This window comes from Hypanus sabinus, chromosome 10 (genome assembly GCF_030144855.1).
Source record: "Hypanus sabinus isolate sHypSab1 chromosome 10, sHypSab1.hap1, whole genome shotgun sequence".
NCBI classification, from domain to species: Eukaryota; Metazoa; Chordata; class Chondrichthyes; order Myliobatiformes; family Dasyatidae; genus Hypanus; species Hypanus sabinus.
Window position 1 is genome coordinate 132,964,003 of NC_082715.1, and position 23,446 is coordinate 132,987,448.

The 23,446-nt window shown below is 41.2% G+C and overlaps 1 protein-coding gene across 1 annotated transcript in view; it reads right to left on the reverse strand.

Annotated features, from left to right (window-relative positions):
• Positions 1-23,446, reverse strand: part of crybg1a (crystallin beta-gamma domain containing 1a) — a 221,013-nt gene that overhangs the window by 8,907 nt on the left and 188,660 nt on the right. Inside the window, exons 12-18 of the mRNA XM_059983490.1 lie at positions 20,401-20,527; positions 18,861-19,006; positions 11,989-12,115; positions 8,879-8,911; positions 8,502-8,614; positions 3,694-3,823; positions 1,493-1,632 (exon numbers count right to left, since the gene is read on the reverse strand). Of these exons, the coding sequence (XP_059839473.1) occupies positions 1,493-1,632; positions 3,694-3,823; positions 8,502-8,614; positions 8,879-8,911; positions 11,989-12,115; positions 18,861-19,006; positions 20,401-20,527 (816 nt within the window). The remainder of the gene's footprint in view (positions 1-1,492; positions 1,633-3,693; positions 3,824-8,501; positions 8,615-8,878; positions 8,912-11,988; positions 12,116-18,860; positions 19,007-20,400; positions 20,528-23,446) is intronic.

The following is a 23,446-nucleotide window of genomic DNA, read 5'->3' on the forward strand; positions in this document are numbered from 1 at the left end:
ACACGACTGCATGACAAGATTTTGCTCTAACTTTTAACATTCATTTTATTTAGAGCTGCAGTGCGGAATAGGCCCTCCTGCCCTTCAAACTGCACCGCCCAGCAAATCCCAATTAAAGCCCAGCCTAGTTATGGGACAATTTACAATGACCAACTAACCTCCCAACCGATACGTCTTTGGACTGTGGAAGAAAACCGGAACACCCAAAGGAACCCACATGGTCACCACAAGACATAGGAGCGAATTAGGCCATTCAGCCCATCGTGTTTGCTCCGCCATTCTATCGTGGCTGATCCTGGGTCCCACTCGACTCCATACATCTGCCTTCTTGCCATATCCTTTGATGCCCTGACCGATCAGGAAACGATCAACTTCCACCTTAAATACACTCACCGACTTGGCCTCCACTGCAGTCTGTGGCAGAGCATTCCACAGATTCACTACCCTCTGGCTAAAAAAAATTCCTCCTTACCTCTGTTCTAATGGGCCACACCTCAATTCTGAGGCTGTGCCCTCTAGTTCAGGACACCCCCACCACAGGAAACATCCACCCTATCTAGTCCTTTCAACATTCAGCAGGTTTCAAAGAGATTCCCCAGCATTCTTCTAAATCCCTGTGAGTACAGGCCCAAAGCTGCCAAACACACCTCATATGCTAACCTCTTCATTCCTGGAATCATCCTCGTCAACCTCCTCTGGACTCTCTCCAATGACAACACATCCTTTCTGAGATATGGGGCCCAAAACTGTTGAAAATACAAGTATGGCCTGACTAGTGTCTTATAAAGGCTCAGCATTATCTCCTTGCTTTTATGTTCTACTCCCCTTGAAATTAAGGGGGGGAGACCTGATAGCAGTATAATTGCCAATAGCATATATAATCGAGTGTTTTTCCCATGATAGAAATGTCAGATACTGGAGAGCATAATGCTAAGGTAAGAGAGGAAGAATCTAAAAGAGATGCTCAAGGCAATATTTGTTTTTAAAAGCACAAGAAGAGACAGGTACCTGGAACACATTGCCAAAGGAGCTGTTAGAAGCAGATAAGATAGCAATGCTCAAGAGATCTTTAGGTAGACATATGATTTTTTATGCTTCAGAGACAACTGGGAAAACCCTGTCAGATGGTTGGGGCAGAGTTAGTGAATTTTACTCAAGAGACTCTTCCCAAGCATCAGAAATGTAAATTTACATCCAACCTGCCATCTTTAAGAAATATAATTTACATATACATCGATTCATGTTGCCTGAAAAACATGCATCTAATTTTATTCAAATCTAGTTAGCATTTTAGGTAACTGGATCATTTGAATTTGTTTTATTTAATTTTTAAAACCAACTTGAAAATGACTTCAAACACAAAAGATTATTAAAGATAAAGATAAATACTGTGTATAAATAATAAATGCACAATCCAGACAATTACTTTCTAATATCACAGTAGATTGTTCCCTTGTGTCAGAAGTTTTGAAGTAGGTTTTCTTTTACTTACATTCCACCATTAACTTTGACTGAAGAAACACGAGTATTATATCCTCCTAATTTCAGATTCAACACTTCCGAGATCAACTCAACTCTCTTTCCTTCAAATTTCTCTCGCATAAAGAGTATTATGCCTGGCATTGAGAAACACTGAAAACAAGAAAAAAAAATACTTTTCATAGGAAGAGGGAGAAAAGGCAATTATAGCTACTCAGAACAACTTGGAACAAACTGAGTGTACGGACTGACTGGCCACGACAGCGACCAATTACGGAGAGCTGTGGACATTGCTCAGCCAACATGAGATCCGGCCTCCCCTCCGTGGATTTTGTCTCCACCTCCCATTGCTCTGGGAAAGTAGCCAACAGAGTCATCGACCCCTCCCACTCTGAACATTTTCTCTTCTTCCTCTTGCACTGGGCAGAAAATACAAAAGGTTGTATAATGCAAAAGCATGCAACACCAGCCTCAAAGTCAGTTTCTATCCCATCATATGATTATTGAGAGGACCTTTTTTCGATAAAGTTTACCTCGTAACTTCACAATTTATGTTGCCAAGGCCCTTGCACCTTATTGTTTAACTACTCGGCATTTTCTCTGTAAATGGAACATTATATTTTGCATTCTGTAGTAGTCAAATATATTTTGTTTTGAAATTATCTGTATAGATAGCATAGAAAACAAAATTATATTTATTTTATCTTATTTCCCTTCTGTCCCTTCGATCCACACCACCCAGCCGCCTCTGACAGCCCCAATTTAACACTAAGCTAATCATGGGTCAATTTACAATACTAATTAACCTATCTGGTCCATCCCTGGACAGTGGGCGGATACCAGAGCACCCAGGGAAAACCCGCACATTCCATGGGAAGGACGTACAGAGACTCTATACAGAGAACGCTGGGATTGAACACCAAATTCCAAAGCCCCGAGCTGTAATGTCGCATTAAACTATGGGGTACCGTGGTGCCCCATATGGTATCGTGTGTATTGCATCTCACTACGTGTGATCATGATTAACCAATTACCAATTACAACTATTTTTGATTACTGTCAGAAAGGTCCACATCATTTTTGAAAATAACATAAGGGATCGCTAGCTTTATAAACAGGAGATTATATGTAGTATATACTTCTAAGAACACTAGTAGTTCATAATATAAATCACCAAAATTTAAAGCTAATAGAGATTGCAGAGGAGATTTCTGAGAATGATCCTGAAGTTAAAAGATGAGCTATTTGGAAAGCCTGGATACAATAGACTGATTTGCCTTCACAGAAAGCTTAAAGGAAAGCATGAATTTTACAAAATAGTGATGGATTTTCTACTGGCAATAGGGTCAGTAACAAGACCTCAGAAACTGGCAGGAAGAATAACAGATAATATCACGAAAGAGTGAAATTATACAGCAAGTGCTTTAACATTGCAAACTGGGAAATGGAAACATATTTAATAAGAGCTTCTAAAAAGAATACTTGGTGAATGTGTGGGAGGAAGCTCACAGGAAAGTGGAGACAGAGCAGAAGGGTTAGACAGTGGATATATTTTTCAACAGAAAAGTAACTCAGACATAATAGGGTTCTGAGCTGTGGGTTTCTCTCTTAGTTTCTTATCACACCACTCATGAAATCTCCTTAGAGAAGTCAAAATAAAAATTTAATAATCACATGTAATATCACAATCTAATTAGCAATTCAGCCTTGAAAGTGAAATAACACCCATTATATATTACTGTTTAGGATGTTCTGATGATTATAGGCGCTAAATGTTAAAGTTGTAATTTCAGAAATTATCTTTCCACACGTTTAGCTAGAAAAGAAAATTTTTAAAGCTTTACATAAAAGGACTTGAGTTCCACCAGTTCCAATCATGTTTTTGGAAGATAATGTCATCGTTTGAGAAGAAGGCAATGGCAAACCACTTCTGTAAAAAACTTTGCCAAGAACAATCATGGTCAAGACCATGATCACCCACGTCATTCAACTTGGCATGTAATAATGATGATGGTGATTATTGTTTGACTTGCTGAAGCACAAAGAACAAATTAGGATCTAATATTGTGACTGTCCGTTGATGCAGAAAGGACATTGAAAAATACCAGCTCAAGTTATGCATCTTTCAACTCCTAAAAGAAAATTGGGCTATTAAATATATCAACAGCATCAGAAATTTCTCAACTGAAAGTTAAATATTTAAGGGATACTTACAAAGTTTACTGTCTGTGCGGATTTGATACACGTATCAACTAAACAGCCCATAGCTGCCAAGTCAGGGTAGGTTCCTTCCTCAAGTACGTATTGTCTCCCAGTGAAATCCTCTGCATCAAAAACTACCCAGCTACAAAGAAACACAAACCAGGAATCAATTAGTTTTGCCTGCCTTCTGACCAGAAAGGTTCAAAGTATTACAGTTATTTCAAAAGTCAGGTTCATAGGGGGGGGGGGGCGATTTCAGTATGCAGGTAGACTGGGAAAATCAGGTCGGTACTGGATCCCAAGAGAGAGGATTTGTAGAGTTCCTACAAGATGGCTTTTTAGAACAGCTAAAATAGGGGATCAGCTATTCTGGATTGGGTGTTATATTATGAACCGGATTTCCGGAGACACAATGCAGAAAAGGCCCTTCCAGTCCTTCGAGTCGTGCTGCCCAAGGATCCCTCGATTTAACCCTAGCCCTAACCATGGGACAATTTACAATGTCCAATTAACCTACCATCCGATACGTCTTTGGACTGTGTGAGGAAACCCGAGCTCCTGGAGGAAACCCACATGGTCTTGGGGAGAACATACAAACTCCTTACAGGCAGTGTCAGGAAATGAACTCGGGTCTCTAGTGCTGTAAAGCATTGTGCTAACCACTACACTATTGTGCCAGGGAAGCTATGGTAAAGGAACCCTTAGGAAGCAGTGATTGTAATATGATAGACTGCAGTTTGAGAGGAAAAGGTTAAAGTCAGATATATCAGTATTTCAATGGAGTAACGGGAATTACAGAAGCATAAGAGGGGCACTGGCCAAGGTTGATTGGAAGGGGATACTAGCAGGGATGATGGCAGACAGCAATGGCTGGTGTATCTTGGAGCAATGGGGAAGGAGTAGGATAGATACATCCCGAAGAAGTAGTATTCAAAAGGCAGGATGAGAAAAACATGGAAATCAAAAACAACATAAAAGCAAGAGTGAGGACTTATAATAGAGCAAGAATTAGTGGGAAGTTAGGGGATTGGGAAGCTTTTAAAAACCAGTAGAAGGCAACTAAAAAAAAAAGAGAAAAGTTGAAATATGAAGGTAAGCCAGCCAATAATCTCAAAGAGGATACCAAAATGTTTTCCAGACATATAAAATTTAAAATCAGGCGAGAGTAGATATCGGACCACTAGAAAATGATGCTGGAGAGGTAGTAATGGGGGACAAGGAAATGGCAGATGAATGAAGAAGTATTTTGCATCAGTCTTCACTGTGGAAGACACCAGGAGTATGCTGGAATTTCAAGAGTGTCAGAAGGCAGAAGTGAGTTCAATTGTTATTGCTGGGGAGAAGGTGCACGGGAAGCTGAAACGTCTGAAGGTAGAGAAGTTACATGGACCTGATGGACTACACCCAGGATTCTGAGAGAGTTGAAAAGACTGTGGAGGCATTAGTAACGATCTTTCAAGAAGCACCAGATTTTGGAATGCTTCCAGGGGACTGGAAATTGCAAATGTCACTCCACACTTCAAGGGAGGGAGGCAGAAGAAAGGAAATTATAGGCCAGTTAGCCTAGCCTCAGTTACTGGGAAATGGTTGGAGTCTATTGTTAAAGAGAGATCTCAGGGTACTAAGAGGCACATGATAAAATAGGCCAGTGTCAGCAGGGTTTCCTGCAGGGAAAATTTTGCCTAACATATCTGTTGGAATTCTTTGAGGAAATAACAAGCAGGATAGACAAGGGAGAATCAGAAGATATTGAGCACTTGGATTTTCAGAAGGCAGTTGATAAAGTGTCATGAGGTTGTTGAACAAGACGAGCACATGGTATCACACAAAGGATGCTGGCATGGATAAGAACATTGGTTGATTGGCAGGAGGCAAAGAGTGGGAATAAAGAGATTCTTTTCTAGTTGGCTGGCAGTGACTAGTGGTGTTACACTAGGGGTCAGTGTTGGGAATGCTTTTTACATACAAGGGGTAATTGATAAGTTTGTGGCCCAAGGTAGAAAGAGTCAATTTTAGAAAACCTAGCATATTTATTTTACAACATAATCCCCTCCTACATTTACACACGTAGTCCAGCAGTTGTGGAACATATGGATTTTGGACCTCCAGAAAGTGTCCACAGATGGGTGATTGATAAGTCCGTGGTCTAAGGTGGAAGGAGATGAGTTATACAGCTCTCGTTACATACACATGCAGGTCAACTCTTTGAGTGATTTTGCAGAAAGTTTGAAGTTAATAACTCATCAGGGGTGATTGATAAGTTCGTGGCCTAAGGTGGAAGGAGATGAGTTATACAGCTCTCGTTACATACACATGCAGGTCAACTCTTTGAGTGATTAGGCGGAAAGTGTGAATTTAATATCTCCTTCCACCGTAGGCCATGAACTTATCAATCACCTGATGAGTTATTAACTTCAAACTTTCTGCATAATCACTAAAAGAGTTGAACTGCACCTGCATGTAACGAGAGCTGTATAACTCATCTCCTTCTATCTTAGACTACAAACTTATTAATCACCCATCTGTAGACACTTTCTGGAGGTCCAAGATCCGTATGCTCCATGACTGCTGGACTGTGTGTGTAAATGTAAGAGGGGACTATGTTGAAAAATAAATGTGCTAGGTTTTCTAAAATTGACTTCTTCTACCTTACCCTTGTATATGTCAATGATTTGGATGACTGTATTGATGGCTTTGTAGGCAAGTTTGCAGACAATAGAAAGATAGGTGGGGGGCAGGTAGTGTGAGGAAGCAGAGAGGCTGCAGAAGGACTTTGACACTTTAGGAGACTGGGCAAAAATATGGCAGATGGAACTCAGTGCTGGGAAGTGTATGGTCATGCACTTTGGTAGAAGGAATAAAAGCATAGATTCTAAACATTCAAAAACCTGAGGTGCAAAGGTAATAAAAGCAGAAAGGATGAGCTGACACTGGTGAAGTTTATGAAAATGATCCCAGGAATGAAAGGGTTACATATGAGGAGTGTTTGATGGCTCTGGGCCTGTATCTGCTGGCATTTTGAAGAATGGGGTGGGGGTGGGGTATCATTGAAACTTGTTGAACGTTGGGAGACCTAGGTAGAGTAGATGTGGAGAAGCTGTTTTCAATAGTGGGGGAATCAAGGATCAGATGGTGCAACCTCAGAATAGAGGGACGTTCATTTATAATGGAGATGAAGAGGAATTTCTTTAGCCGTGGAGTGGTGAACTGTGGAATTCATTGCTGTGGAGGCCAGGTAATTGGATGGAGGTTGATAGCTTCTTGATTAATAAGGATGTCAAAGGTTACATTTAGAATTGATGAATAAAGTTTGGTGGGATAATAAATCAGCCATGATGGAATGGCAGAGCAGACTCGATGGGGCAAATCACCTAATTCTACTCCCATGTCTTATGGTCTCTTTGGAGAGCGGGGCAAAGTATTCCCACCGTGCTGCTGGGTAAGGAAATGCAGGATTTCAACTCACTAACCATGGTGGGCCTATGATACGCTCAGGATATGGGCAATAGAGGGAAATCTGCCCTTAATGGTGTTAGACTCCTCCTGCTGTCTTGACTTTCACATGATGGTATAAATTGTAGGTTTGGAGGGAGCTGCTGGAGTAATCTGGACTAGTAACTGTAATGCATTTAGTATCATTTACGCCCTTCATTCATCTCACTGGAGTGTGCAGGCAGCTTGGATGTAGTGCGGGCAATCTAAGTATTGTTCCTTACTGCCTCAAGGAAAAAGTCTGCTGGACCACCTTTAATTATTAGCTATATTCTGAATTTCACCTCACCCCTTTATTGAAATCATCCTGCAACTTCTGCACATTCACAAACCCAACCTATTTCAGTAGAACACAAGATTTTTAATTTATTTAGTGAAATCCAGAGGGGGTTAGCATAACAGTAAAAGAAATGGGAACAGAATTAAGCCATTTGGCCCATCAAGTCTGCTCCGCCATTCAATCAAGGCTGATTTATTATCCTTCTCAACCCCACTCTCTTGTTTTCACCCCATAACCTTAGACACCCTGACTAATCCAGGACCTTTCAACCTCCACTTTAAATGTACTCCATGCCGTGGCCTCCACAGCCATCTGTGGCAATGAACTCCACAGAATCAGCACCCTCTGGCTCAAAAAGGTTTTCTTCATCCATGTTCTAAATGGACGTCCCTCCGTCCTGAGGCTGTGCCCACTGGCTCTACGCCCCACCTCGCCACCTGTAGGAAACATCCTCCCTACATCCACTCTGTTTTGGCCTTTCAATATCGGACAAGCTTCAGTGAGATCTCCCATCACTCTTCTAAATCCAGTGAGTACAGGCTCAGAGCCATCTAACACTACTCCTATGTTAACCCTATCATTCCCGTGATAATTCTCATTTCATTCTCATAACGGATCATACAACGGACATTTTGCACTAAGTGTCATCACACAGTATTTACTGTCAACTATTGAACTGAGGAAGCAAAATTCTTACATCACTGATCAATGTCTTGCAAGCTGAGGGTCTCAGAACAGGAGTTCACAAAAGCATTTTGCTTCATTTTTAAAACATTTTTCAATTATAATGAATAGGGCTTTCTCATTTACTGAAACAAAATTATAGGTATTGTTTTTTGAAATGGTCAGGTAGCCTTAGCTTAAAATAGGGCATCGGGAGGGAGTGTCAAAATTTAACCTCAATAAGGTTAGGTGTTAAAAACCATAAAAGACATATTGAAATAGACTACAATATTCTATTTAACTATCAGTTTAAAGAACTGCCATTGTGATCCATAACTACCCTATGAAGCCTTTATGTTTTCAGGATCTAGATTAATTTGCTCACCTGCCACTTAGAACTTCACAGGACTTGGGTGAAAAACCATCAGGAAATTGGACTGCATCCATGTCAAAGATTTGTACGCTTCCTTGAAATTCAGGCTCAGAAAAGAATTTCACCTGCTCGCAATAAAACACATAAAACACATGCAATATGCTTAAAAATATGATACAGAGCTAATGCTGTGTGAAATTTACAATTTCAATATATCTACAATCTTATTTGCTTTAAACCATAAATAACACGGACTGTAAAAATGATCGTAATGAAATTACAATTATAATTGAGCAAATCCCCATGGCAATTTAGCTCAGACTCTCAAGTTCCCTTAATAATTCCTTTGACAGAACAAGTTAATAAAAACATAAAACTTTATTCTTTACCTTAAATTTAGACAGTTCACTATCCACTGCATCCTGAAATTAAAAAATAGGCACAGATTATGAAGATTTACCAGAAAACACCACTGAACCCTATATCACTCTCAAAGAAAGATACTAACTACTTACCTAGCTAATAAGACGCTCTTAACCTATAAGCCCAGTTAACAGTAGAGATTGTTTAACGTTATCCCTAAGGTCCAAGCTAATGCACGAAATCTATTATTTCAATCTGAAGTTCTTAGGATTCCAGATACTTTTTTAGCTTTTTACCATCATTTCATTAATCACTGCCAAATGACCTAAGTTATTTTTGTTTAAAGTGAATTAAACTCAGGATTGGATGCTAAAGGAATTCTTCTGTGGCTCTTAGCATCAGATGAAATCCCCTTGTCTCCAGTTGCCTCAATTATCCAGTACAGTGTTGGATTCTCTTGTTTAAATCCAAGGTTCTTTTAGAAGTCAGGAATGAGGCATAAAGCTTGCTGCTTCATGATTGATTTATTAAGAACAAAGGGAAGTTGAAACGATAAAAAAAGGGACAGAAGTCTGATACTTGAAGAACAGAAACTAAAGATGGTGCCTAGCATAACACAGCTATCTTTATACTCAAAGGTAAGAAAAAAATCCAGTCTAATTTATAGACAATAATAATCAAATTAGAAAATATTTAGTCAATACTGCAGTAAAAACTGAACAAAGAGAAAATACTTATTCACTTAATGCAAAGCATCAAGAGCTTTCCAGAATTATACTTCGTATAATAGCTAGAGACATATAAAACTGATATGTATATTATAACCACTAGGAATCATAGGAAGGAGTTACTTGTATATAAGTAATTATATAACATGCAAGCAGATAATTAACTGCAAAGAAAATGAAAATGAAACAGTTAATTCAACAACTGCAATTGTACAAATATGGCAGAACTGTGCGATTTGACCTGCTCTGATACTTTTCAAACCTTAGCTCCATCCACAACATACTGCTTCCACTGTTTGGTTCTTCTGCAAGTTGGCCACTCAGTTTAAGTGTATCTGGTGCTGTTTCTGGAATAATCCTCTCTAATTCTCACTGAACCAAGGCTAGTTCCCTGGCTTTTTGCCAAACAGTAAAGGTAGAGCAAACAACAAACAGTGTGCTGGAGGAATTTGGCAGGCTGAGCAGCATCTGTGAGAGGAAAGAAACTGCCAATGTCTCAGATTGTATCCTTGCATCAGGACCAAGAGTGTCTGCACAACAGGACAAGGGAAGAGTTGGTGATTGGTGGATTGAGAAGGGGTGTAGGATGGATCAGGCAGATTGCACCAGATGGGGGAGCTAGGGTGGATTTGGGAGACAGGTGGATGATAGATGACAACAGGCAAAGATAGAAAGAGAAACCATGTGGATGGAGAAAAGTATGAAGGTGAGAAACAGTTGCTGGAGAGAGATAAGCAAAACTCTAAACCATTAGGGGAGAGGCAAATGGTACCAGAAACAAACCCATGTTTTTTGCTCCAGATTCCAGCACCTGCATCTTCGAGTCTCCAGAAGAGAAAAGCCTAGCTTCAATCACACATTCACATGGCACAGAAATAGACCCTTCAACCAACCCAGTCTATGCCAACCATCCATTACACCCATCTACCCACAGTTCCATGAAATGTCCTCTGATAATTCAGCCACACTTTCAAGGTAATTTGAGACAGGTGAACAACCCAACAATCTTCAGCTTTGGATTTTAATCCAAAGCTAGAGTTTTTGTGTTTTATCCAGGGAATTTTCCCACTCAATTTCTTTGCCTCCCCATCTTCCTTGTAGGTGCTCTTTAATACCTACCTCATCTGTTCCAGTCCCTCTTTGTGTAAGGTTAGAGAATGTTTAGGAATGAAATTCTATTATTGTTCATGGTAACTTAGGTACCCAGTCTGTATATTTTAGTTGAAATACAAATCTTAACTATTGGGCCTTGTGTGAGCATCTCACTGAGAGTGAACCAGAAAAAGCCCTCTTTACTTCCACATCCAGCCTATTTTATCATGTGTCTTCACATACCCCAAAAGAGGATCCTTAGTAATTGGCTCCAAGATCTTGCCAACCACTGAAGTCAGGCAGAGTGACCTATAATTCCCTGACTTTTGCCTCACTCCTTCTTAAAAGGTTGAGTAACAGCCCTCGGAAACCATTCCAGAATCTAGTGATCCTTGAAAGATCACTGCAAGTGCCTCCATAATCTCTTCAGAGGGTGGAGGGTCCAGATGGTCCGGATCTACCTTCAGACCTTTCAGCTTCCTAAGCTCCTTCTTCATAGTAATAGCAACTTCACCTACTTCTGCCCTGACACTCACGGATTTCTGGCAAGATGTTGGTGTCTTCCACAGCAAAGACTGATGCAGAATATTTATTCAGTTCATCTGCCATTTATTTGTTCTCCATTACTGTCTCTAGTGTCATCTTCCAGCAGTCTGATGTCCCCTCCTACCTTTCCTTTATTCTTCATATATCTAAAAAAACTTCTAGTATCCTCTTTTATATTATTGGCTGGCTTAACTTCATATTTCATCTTTTCTCTCCTTTTTTAGTTGCCTTTTGTTGGCCATATAAAAACCTCCCAATCCTCTAGCTTCCCACAAGTTTTTGCAACATTGTATGTACTCTCTTTTGCTTGTCAGCTACGGTTGCTTCACCTTCCCTTTAACATGCTTCTTCTTTTGGATGAACCAATACAACCTCTTCTGAATTATTCCCAGGAACTGCAGCCACTGCTGATCTGCCATCGTCCCTGCTAGTGTTCCCTTCCAATGAATTAGGCCAGCTCCTCTCTCATGCCTCTGCAGTTACCTATATGCAACTGTAATTCCAATACATCTGATTTTATCTTCTTCCCCTCAAACTGCAGGGTGAATTCTATCACATTATGATTACTGCCTGATAAGGGTCCTTGGCTCCGAAGGGTTCTTTCTCAGTGAAGTTCGAGATTGTCAAGGTGGAATATGAGGTATGGATCCTCTAAAATACATCGAGCCTCAACGTCACAGCCTGGATTAGAACACCTTTAAGTTATTATCACAATCTGTTCAATTCCTGGATCAAACTTAAATATGCAAGAGATTAACTCAAATACCCACCACTACAACAGGCTGAACTGAAGCGATGGTAGAATTTCTTGCCCCCCAGTCTTCAAAGGTACTGTATAGCCCCTTTTCCAGAATGTACTGCTCTCCTGTGAAATCAGAATTCTCGTATGCAACCCAGCTGCAAATTAAGCAGAGAACAGACTGGTTACTTCTACTGAGCTTTATAAATACAGTTGCATTAAAGCGGAACAGTTGAGTGTGACTCCTAGGAGTTCGCCGCTGAGAAAAAAAAGCAACATGGAAAGAACGATGGGTTTCAACAACCAGCTGAGGCTTGTATATTGGGACCAGAGGACTTTTAAACCCAGTGACAAAGGCCAATTTCATTCCATACTGTGCAAAAGTCTTAGGCACAGTGTTGCTAGGGAGATATGTAGCTAGGGAGCTTATTACATTTAGACTGTAGTCAAGGTAGAGTGGAGAATGCGTTTGTAAATCTGGTGGGAGCAAAGGATGCTGGGAAAGGTGAAGGTGGAGCACCATGGGAGTGGTTGTGGGGCAGGCAGCAGAGAAGGTGTGCCCGATGGTGATGCAGGTACAGACACACCCATCCCTGACATACCAGGCTCAGGCTCACAATAGAGATACATATCAGAATCAGGCTTATCATCACTCACCTATGTCATAACATTTGTTTTTTTTTTAGTATGGCAGCAGTACAGTGCAACACATAAAATTACTATGATACTGTGAAAAAGTCCTAGTCACGCTAGCTATAAAAAGTATTTGTCACCCACCCCCCGGAAGTATTTATGTTTTATTGTTTTACAACATTGAATCACAGTGGATTGAATTTTTTTTTCTGACACTGATCAACAGAAAGACTCTTTTGTGTCAAAATGAAAGAACATCTCCACAAAGTGATCTAAATTACTTACAATTATAAAGCTCAAAATAATTGATTGCATAAGAATTCATCTCCTTTAATATGAGACCCCATATCATCACTGGTGCGGCAATTAGTTCTAGAAGTCAGATAATTAGTTAAATGGAGATCACCTGTGTGCAGTCGCGGTGTTTCAGTTGATTGGAGTAAAAATACACCTGTGTCTGGAAGGTCCGACTGCTGGTGAGTCAGTATCCTGGCAAAAACTACACCGTGAAGACAACAGAACACTCCAAGCAACTCAGCGAAAAGGTTATTGAAAAGCACAAGCCAGGAGATGGATACAAGAAAATTCCCAAGTCACTGAATATCCCTTGGAGTACAGTTAATTCAATCATCAAGAAATGGAAAGAATATGGCGCAGCTGTAAATCTACCTGGAGCAGGCTGTCCTCAAAAACTGAGTGACCGTGCAAGAAGGGGACTAGTGAGGGAGGCCACCAAGAGACCTATGACAACTCTGGAGCAGTTACAAGCTTCAGTGGCTGAGATGGGAGAGGCTGCTCATACAACAACTGTTGCCCGGGTGATTCACCAGTTGCAGCTTTATGGGAGAGTGGCAAAGAGAAAGCCACTGTTGAAAAAAACTCACATGAATTCTCGGCTAGAGTTTGCCAGAAGGCATGTGGGGGATTCTGAAGTCAGCTGGAAGAAGGTTCGATGGTCTAATGAAACCAAAATTGAACTTTTTGGCCATCAGACTAAATGCTATCTTTGGCTTACACACATCATCAAAAAGACACCATCCCTACCGTGAAACCATGGTAGTGGCTACATCATGCTGTGGGGATGCCTCACTGCAACAGGCCCCGGAAGGTTTGTGAAGGTAGAGAGTAAAATGAATGCAGCAAAATACAGGGAAATCCTGGAGGAAAACTTGATACAGTCTGCAAGAGAACTGCAACTTGGGAGAAGGTTTGTTTTCCAGCAAGACAATGACCCCAAGCATAAAGCCAAAGCTACACAGGAATGGCTTAAAAAGAACAACATTGATATCCTGGAGTGGCTGTGTTAGAGTCCAAACCTCAATCCAATTGAAAATTTGTGGCTGGACTTGAAAAGGGCTGTTCACTCATGATCCCCATGCAATCTGACAGAACTTGAGCAGTTCTATAGAGAATGGGGAAAGATTGCAGTGTCCTGATGTGCAAAGCTGATAGAGACCTATCCACACAGACTCAAGGCTGTAATTGCTGTCAGAAGTGCAACTACTAAATACCGACTTGAAGGGGGTGAATACTTAAGCAATCAATTATCTTGTGTTTTATATTTGTAATTAATTTAGATCACTTTGTAGAGATCTGTTTTCACTTTGACACAAAAGATCAGTGTCAAAAAAGCCAAATTAAATCCACTGTGATTCAATGCTACAAAATAATAAAACATGAAAAATTCTGAGGGGGGTTAATATTTTTTATAAGCACCGTATGTGCCTCAGACTGTACTATAGTTTGTGACTAACCTCACAGATTCCCTGTCTCCACTGCCAACTTCTATGAATTTAAACCAATCTCTGGTTATTATCTATGCCTTTACATTATAAGCTTTCAACCCTTCCTCCAGTTAACTATTTCCTTTTTAAACAGTTTTTTTTTAATTGCAGACATTTCTTCACTTTTACACAAAAGATATTCAGATATGGCATGTGTATGTCACTGAAAAGGCCAGAATTTATGGTTCCTTTCCAATTGGTCCTTAAACAGACCAGCTTGCTGAATTATTTCAAAGGAAAATTAAAAGTCAACACTTCAGTGATTTTGCAATCTCGCATGGGCCAGACCAGGTAACTAAGGATGAAGGATGTACACACAGTGGTCATCTTATGGGATACCTCCTGTAACTAATAAAGTGTCCACTTGGCATATGTTCATGGCTTTCCGCTCCTGTGACCCATCCATTTCAAGCTTCAATTAATTGTGCATTCAGAGATGCTCTTCTGCACCCCACTGTTGTAACCTGTTGTTATTTGAGTTACTGTCGACTTCCTGTCAGCTTGAACCAGTCTGGCCATTCTCCTCTGACCTCTCCCATTGACAAGGCATTTACACCTACAGAACTGCTACTCACCGGATGATTTTTTTTTGTTTTTCGCTCCATTCTCTGTAAACTCAAGAGAATGTGGTGTGTGAAAACCTCAGGAGGTCAGCAGGTTCTAATGTACTCAAACCACCCCATCTGGCACCAACTATCATTCCACTTATATCACATTTCTTTCCCATTCTGATATTTGGTCTGAACAATAACTGAACCTCATGGCCATGCCAGCATGCTTCTATGCAACGAGTTGCTGCCACAGGATTGGCTGATTAGATATTTGCGTTGACAAGCAGGTGAACAAGGTGTACCCGATACAGTGGGCACTGAGTATAGGTATGCCAGTAGTTTCGTGCTCACAGTTAATAATGCTGTTTATTTTTTTGCTTCTGTACTATCTGTCTGGATGGCTTTTTGCTGTGCGTGCGATGAAAACAAACCACTGGCTTGCTTCTTTTTCTCCACCTCATCATGGAACAAAGGATCGAGAACGACGTGGGAAGTTTAACTTGTCCACGAGATGACTGAAGACAGCAGGCTCCTCGATCCCACCCCCAGTCTGCAGTACTCGAGTACAAGCGACTCTCTTGCTAGATCTGTTTTACAGCAAGTCCCCAAAAGATTTCTACACGCAGGTGAATTGCAGATTGATTTTTCCCTCTCACCGTTAAAGGCACATACAGAAGTACAAACTGCCTGTCTTAATCATGAGCCAAAAATCAGGGGAACAAAAGTACAAAGAAATGTGTGGATTTCTGGTTCACGGGAAGAGCGCAAATCAACATCAATTGGGTTGTGACTCATTAAGCCAGGAATCTAACTTACTCTTTTAAGGGTGATACTGTCAAGGATTCATTTACTATCTCCTCCTTATGTAACGATGCCTTTTCCTTGAGGTGTTGTTCTGTGGTGCTTACACCTTTGCAAAGCAACAGACACAAAATGCATGAGGAACTCAATAGATCGGGCAGCATCAATGGAAATGAATAAACAGCCCAAGTTTCGGGTCAAGACCCCCTTTCAGGACTGGACAGGAAGGGGAACGATGCCAGAATAAAAAGGTGGGAGGAAGGGGAAGCAGGACAGCTTGAAGGTGATGGGTGAAGCCAGGTGGGTGGGAAAGATGAAGGGCTGGAGAGGAAGGAACCTAATAGGAGAGGGGAGTGGACCCAGGGGGAGGACACTCCTACAATACTGTTATGTACTATCAGGATATCAGTCCAGTGTGGAAGGAAAAAATGAATAATATCACTTCAAATTATACAGGGAAGAGCAATATGGAACCATACAGGAAACAACTCAATTTGGATTTCTCATGACTGGATTAATAACTCCTATGAACTTCAGAGTGTTCATACAGTCAGAGAAGTACATAAAAAAAGTCCAAGATTCCCTAAAGGTTAATTTGCGAAGTGAGTCTGTGATGTTATGTTAGCATTCATTTCAAGAAGACTAGAATATAAAAGCAAGGATGTAACATTGAGACCTTATAAAGCACTGGTGAGGCCTCACTGGGAGTATTGTGAGCAGGTTTGGGTCTCTTATCTTAGAAAGGATGTGCTGAAACTGGAGAGGGTTCAAAGGAGGCTCATGAAAATGATTCCAGGATTGAAAGGCTTGTCATATGAAACAGTGTTTGATGGCTCTGGGCCTGTATTCATTAGAATTCATTAGTGACTTAACTGAACCTATCGAATGGAGTAAGGTCTTGATAGAGTGGATATGAGAGGATGTTTCCTATGGTGAGAGAGTCCAAGACCAGAGGACACAGCCTCAGAATAGAGGGGTGTCCTTTTAAAACAGAGATGAGGGGGAATTTCTTTAGCCAGAGAGCGGTGAATCTGTGGAATTCTTTGCAACAGGCTGCCGCGGAGGCTAAGCCTTTACATATATTTAAGGCACAGGTTGACAGGTTCTTGACTGGCCAGGGCATGAAGGGATTCGGGTGAGGGGAGGCAGTAGATTGGGGCTCAGAGGGAAAATGGAGCAGAATCAATGGGCCAAATGGCCTAATTCTGCTCCAACATCTAATGGTCTAAATACAGCAGAGGAACAGGCACTTTGGCTACTGAGTCTACGGCAATCATCAGTCACCTACTCACACTAATCCTCTATTAATCCCATTTCCTATTCTTTCCACATACTGTTAACTCCACCCAGACTGTACTGCTAACCTACATTCTAGGAACAATTTACCCAAAGGCCCACGCATCTTGTGAGGGGAAACTGCAGCATCCAGAGAGAAAACACAGTGTCACAGGGAAAATGTGTAATTCTGGGGCAAGGATTGAACCAGGTCTCTGAGACAGCATCAGCTCTCCTAGTCTCTCCAGTGCACCGCCCAGTAACAAACACTGTAGCAAGTGCTCCACTTACTAGAAACACCCAGCCACGCATAAGGCATCGGCAAGGTTAATTAAAATGTGCTGTGTTTCTCTACGACTCTGTGAAATTTACCATTGCTACTATCGGTAGAATTCAAGAAGAGGAGAATAGAGGAGGGGAGAAGCAGAACAATCTTCCCCCTCAGATTAAAAATGAGATCCTGGGAAATGTGAATTTCACCTTGGCTTCATCGACATCTCTTGGTAAAGATAAATATCCATGACGAAATTCACATTGCTTCTTGTTTTCCAGGGAAAAGAAAGCTGGAAGATCAAGACCTCAAGCAAGCACAGCAAAAGGCTGGGTAGCTCTAGTTCACTGAAAGATGGCAGGAGTCAACACTTGTCTCTCAGCACCATGACAAAAGTCAAGAATGCTATTTAGAAATAGACCCTCGCCCAACAACCGCAGAATTCTTCCCAAGTCAACTTTCCCCCTCATCTCTTGGTCAATAAAGCTCACACTGGAATATAAAATAATATACTCCAAATCCAAATCCAAAAGCGAGATCCAAAAGTTTGAACACGGCACTGATTACTGATAACATACATATGTGCTGATGAAACAATGTTCCAATCCTATGTATTTCAGACAAATTCAAGGACAATGGGACTACTACCTAGTTTATTTCTGGTAATGTACATATTTACATGGACACCTTTCACAGCCTCAAATCTCAAACCAACCCCAAACTCATTATAGCAAATGGAGCATATTCAAAGTGTGCTGTACAATATTACAGTATGCTCTGTTACTATAACAAGGTAGTTATAAAGTCAAGACAGCAGCTATACTTCATTAGGAGTTTGAAGAGATTTGGCATGTCAACAGATACACTCAAAAACTTCTCCAGATGTATCGTGGAGAGCATTCTGACAGGCTGCATCACTGACAGGTATGGTACGGCTATAGCTCAGGACTGAAAGAAGCTGCAGAGGGTTGTAAATTTAGTCAGCTCCATCTTGGGTATTAGCCTACAAAGTACCCAGGACATTTTCAGGGAGCGGTGTCTCAGAAAGGCAGCGTCCATTATTAAGGACCCCCAGCACCCAGGGCATGCCCTTTTCTCACTATTACCATCAATTAGGAGGTACAGAAGCCTGACGACACACATTCAGCGATTCAGGAACAGCTTCTTCCCCTTTGCCATCCGATTCCTAAATGGCCATTGAACCCTTGAACACTACCACACTTTTTAAAATATACAGTATTTCTGTTTTATCCACTTCTTAAATCTATTCGATATACATACACTGTAATTTATTTATTTATTTTTCTCTTCTATATTATGTATTTCATTGAACTGTTGCTGCTAAGTTAACAAATTTCATGTCACATGCCGGTGATAATAGACCTGATTCTGATCCTGATATTAACAGGATTGCCTTCTCAAAGTGGCAATCACCCACAGGTCAATAATACCAAGTTGCTGAAGCCATCATTGGTGTGAAATTACTGAGCTGAATTGACTGAATTCTTCAAATACTCATTTTGTTTTCATTGCAGAAGAAAAGTTGAACTTTTGGCTATTTGCTTAAGTATGCTTAAGTTAGACTTACGTTCCACTGAGAACATTTATGGACATTGTCCTCAATCCGTAGTCAGTCTCCTCCAAGATTGGGACAGGCCCTACTACTTCAATGCTTCCACATTTTTCAGAAAAGTTTGTGTCACTGTACATTATCATGGCTGGATTTGACAAGTCCTATGTATTAAATGAAAAAAGAATGAACATTGTTGAGCCAGATAGAGAATGCTACCTCCAATATGAACAATAAATCATAAAAGTAAGATTTTAAAAATCATGGATTTTGCAAAGTGGGCGAGAAAAGCAGACAATAACCTTGAAGATGGCAGGTTCATCATTTATTTGGCTGATTATAGTGAATAATATCAGAGCATTCTAAATCCTTCTGTGTGCTTGTTGACCATGACTTGTGATTGAGCAATGCATCAATTTTATAACTACCACACTTATTTTTAAATATCTACAGTGCCGCAACTTCTGCCAGCCTCAGACATTTGAGATGGTTGAACTCCTCTGACTTTACAACACACAACAGTACAGCACGATATCAGCCCTTCAGCCTAAAATATTGTGTCGACCTTTTGAGTTATTAAATCGATCTAACACATCCCTCTTGCAGAGCTGTCCTTTTCTTTCGTCCATGTGCCCACCTAAGAGTTTCTTAAAAGTCCCTATTTTATCAACCCCTACCACCAACCTACCTCTGAATTCCACACCCCCCCAATACTCTCCTCCAATCTCCTTAAGTTACGCCCCCTCATATTAGCCATTTCTACCCTGGGATAAAAGTGCTGCCTCTCTACTCTAGCAATGTTTTGTCATCTTATACACCTCCATCAAGTCACCTCTCATCCTCCTTTACTCCAAATAAAAAGCCCGAGCTCACTCAACCTTTCATAATAAGACGAACTAATCCAGGTAGCATCCTGCTAAATCTCCTCGGCACCCCCTCGGAAACCTCCTCATCATTCTGATAATGAAGCAACCAGAACTGAATGCAATACTGCAAGAGTGATGTTACCAGAGGTTTATAGACTATAAACAGCTGTTGAATTTAACTGATGGAACTATACACAGCCATGTCTTCAACTATCTAAGCCCTAAGTTAAGAAATTCTCTCTTCACCTCCCTCCCAAACTTCAAAATACTCTACAGCACCTATCCCTGAACGATTTTGGTAATCTGTCAAAATATCTGCATGGCTTCGCTATATTTCCTTTGCTAAAGCTCCAGTGAAGCACCTCCAGACACTTTCATTACAGTTAAGGTGCTCTATATGAAGGGATGTAACTGCTGCTCATTATCAACAAGTTCTTTACTTTATGGCCACCTTTCTCCAAGTACAACTGAGCTAGACATCAGACATCACTCAAGCAGGACTCACTCTCTTCTCAGGACAAGGCACAGACAAGCGACATTCTTCCTCCACAAGTCATTTTCTGGGATACTTTTTGGTGGGGGAGGTGATGGCAGGTTGGTATAAAGAAAGCAAACAATTGCAAGTATATTTTATTTAAGGACACAAGATCTGTTCGTTTGCAATTATATACATTCAAACAAGGAGTACTCACAACATGGATAAACCGCAAAGATTGTAGGTGTCTGTTGTAGCCTCCCCATTCAGTCCATGCTTTATACTGCCCTTCCTCAAGTGCATACTGATGACCTTGAAAGCCTGGTTTCTCATAACCAACCCAACTAGGAGAGATTGTAAACACGGGTCAAAAATCAAGTCATTTATGTGTCAACAAGTAGCGCAAAAATAATTATTTATTAAGTGAAGTAACTGTCCCTGCCAAAAGCAAAGTTCAGAACTACAGTTGACAATCTTGTAAAATATGCCATAAAATAATTGTCAATTAAAATGTTAATAAAGCACAAGAAAGGGTGACTGCCTGTTACATTTCTGAGCCTGACATGCATATTACTTTTGCTCTATGTGCTCATACCAAAATATGCAGACAATAAGGATTTGCATTTGTAATGTGTTCCACTACAAAATATTATCACAGAACACTACAGCACAGAAACAGGTCGTTCAGCCCATCTAGTCTGTGGCAAATCATTAATCTGCCTAGTCCTATCGAGCTGCACCTGTCCATAGCCCTCCATACCCCTCCCATCCATGTACCTATCCAAACTTCTCAAGTTTTCAAATTGACCCCACATACACTGGCAGCTCACTCCACTCTCTCTCCACCCTCTGAGTGAAGAAGTTTCCCCTCATGTTCCCCTGAAACACTTCACCTTTCACCCTTAACCCATGACCTCCAGTTGCACTCTTACCCAACCTCAGCGTAAAAAGCCTGCTTGCATTTACCCTATCTATACCTCCCATTATTTTGTATACCTCTATCAAAACTCCCCTCAATCTTCTACTTTCTAGAATATAAAGTCCTAACCTATTCACCTTTCCCTTCAACTCAGATCCTCGAGTTGCAACAACATCCTTGTACATTTTCTCTGCAATCTCTCAATCTGATTGACATCTTTTCTGTAGGTAAGTAAACAACAATACACATAATACTCCAGATTAGGTCTCACCAATGTCTTACACAATCCCTGTACTCAATACATTGATTTATGAAGGGCAAAGAGCCAAAAGCTTTCTTTACAACCCTATCAACCTGTTACACCACTTTCAAGGAGTTATGGATCTATATTCCAAGATCTCTCTGTTCTACCGCACTCCTCAGTGCCTTAATGCTTACAATGCAAGACCGACTCTGGTTGGTCCTCCCAAATGCAATACCTTGCACTTGTCTGTATTAAGTTACATTTTTCATCTGAGTTTTCCAGTTGGTCCAGATCTCGCTGCAAACTGTGATAGTCATCCTTGCGATCCACTATACCCCCAATCTTGGTGTCATCCACACATTTGCTGATCCATTTTACCACATTATCATCCAGATCGTTGATATAGATGACAGGCCAACAACGGACCCAGCCTGTGACACACTACTAGTCACAGGCCTCCAGTCAGAGAGGCAACCATCTACTGCCACTCTCTGGCTTCTCCCACAAAGCCAATGTCTAATCCAATTTACTACCTCACCTTGAATGCAGAGCAACTTAACTCAACATTCCTGATAACTTCCCCAAAAAACTCTAAGCTTGGTGACATATGACCTACCATGCACAAAGCCATGTTGAATATCCCCAATCAGCCCCTGTCCATCCAAATACTTATTTATCTAGTACCAGGGGGCACTGCCTCAGAAAAGAGGGACATCTATTTAGAACGGAGATGAGGAGGAATTTCTTTACCCAGAGAGTGGTGAATCTGTGGAATTCGTTGCCACAGGTGGCTGTGGAGGCCAAGTCATTGGGTACATCTAAGGTAAAGACTGATAGGTTCTTGATTAATCAGGGCATGAAAGGTTATGGAGAATGCAGGAGGCTGGGGCTGAGAAGGAAATGGATCAGTCATGATGAAATTGTGGAGCAGACCTAATGGGCCAAATAGCCTAATTCTGCTTCTATATCTTATGCTCTTATCCGGTCCCTTAGAATACCATCCAATAACTTTCCCACTACTGATGGCAGGCTCGCTGGCCTAAATTTCCCTGGCTTACTCTTAGAGTCATTCCTAGACAATGGAAAAACATCAGCTGTCCTCTGACCCTCTGGTACCTCAGCCATGGCTAACGATGTTTTAATTATCTCTGCTAGGGACCTGCAATTTCTGCACTAGCCTCCAAGGGGACATCTTGTCAGGCCCTGGGCATTTATTCACTCTAATTTTCTTCAAGGCAGCAAACACCTCCTCCTTGGTAATCTTTATAGGGTCCATGACCTGACTCCTATAGACTCTGCGTCTGTTTCCTGAGTAAATGCAGATGCAAAAATATCCAGTTAAGTACTTTCTCATCTCTTTCAGTTCCATGCTTAGATTAGCCAAAGGACCAATTTCATCCCTTGCTATCCTTTTGCTCTGAATATATCTGTAGAAGCCCTTAGGATTATCTTTCAGCTTGTCTGCTAGAGCAACCTCACACTTTCTTTTAGCCCTCCTGCTTTCCTTAAGTGTCCTCGAGGATTTCTTATACTCCTCAAATACCTCATTTGTTCCTACCTGCCTACACCAGCAATGTATTGTACCGCCTCCATTTTCCTTGTCACAGATGCAACCTGTAATTCGGAAATCTTGAGGACTCCCCTCCCAGCTTGAAGAGGAATATGAGATATAAAAGGCAACTAATTTAAAAGCAAACAGAAAATGAGAAGCAAACAGGAGAGACATAGAGATGACACTACTTATGAGAGACTCTAGGTAAGAGAGGCACTGCTTGCATGATCTTTGAAGGAGCCACACTCAGGAGAGGGCAGCATCTGGTGAGGAAGAGAGGGCAGGATCTGGAGATGAGGAGAGGGCAGGATCTGGAGATGAGGAGAGGGCAGGATCTGGAGAGGAAGAGAGGGCAGCATCCGGTGAGGAAGAGAGGGCAGGATCTGGAGATGAGGAGAGGGTGGGATCCAGAGATGAGGAGAGGGCAGGATCCAGAGATGAGGAGAGGGCAGGATCCAGAGAGGAAGAGAGGGCAGGATCTGGAGATGAGGAGAGAGCAGGATCCGGTGATGAGGAGAGGGCAGGATCTGGAGATGAGGAGAGGGCAG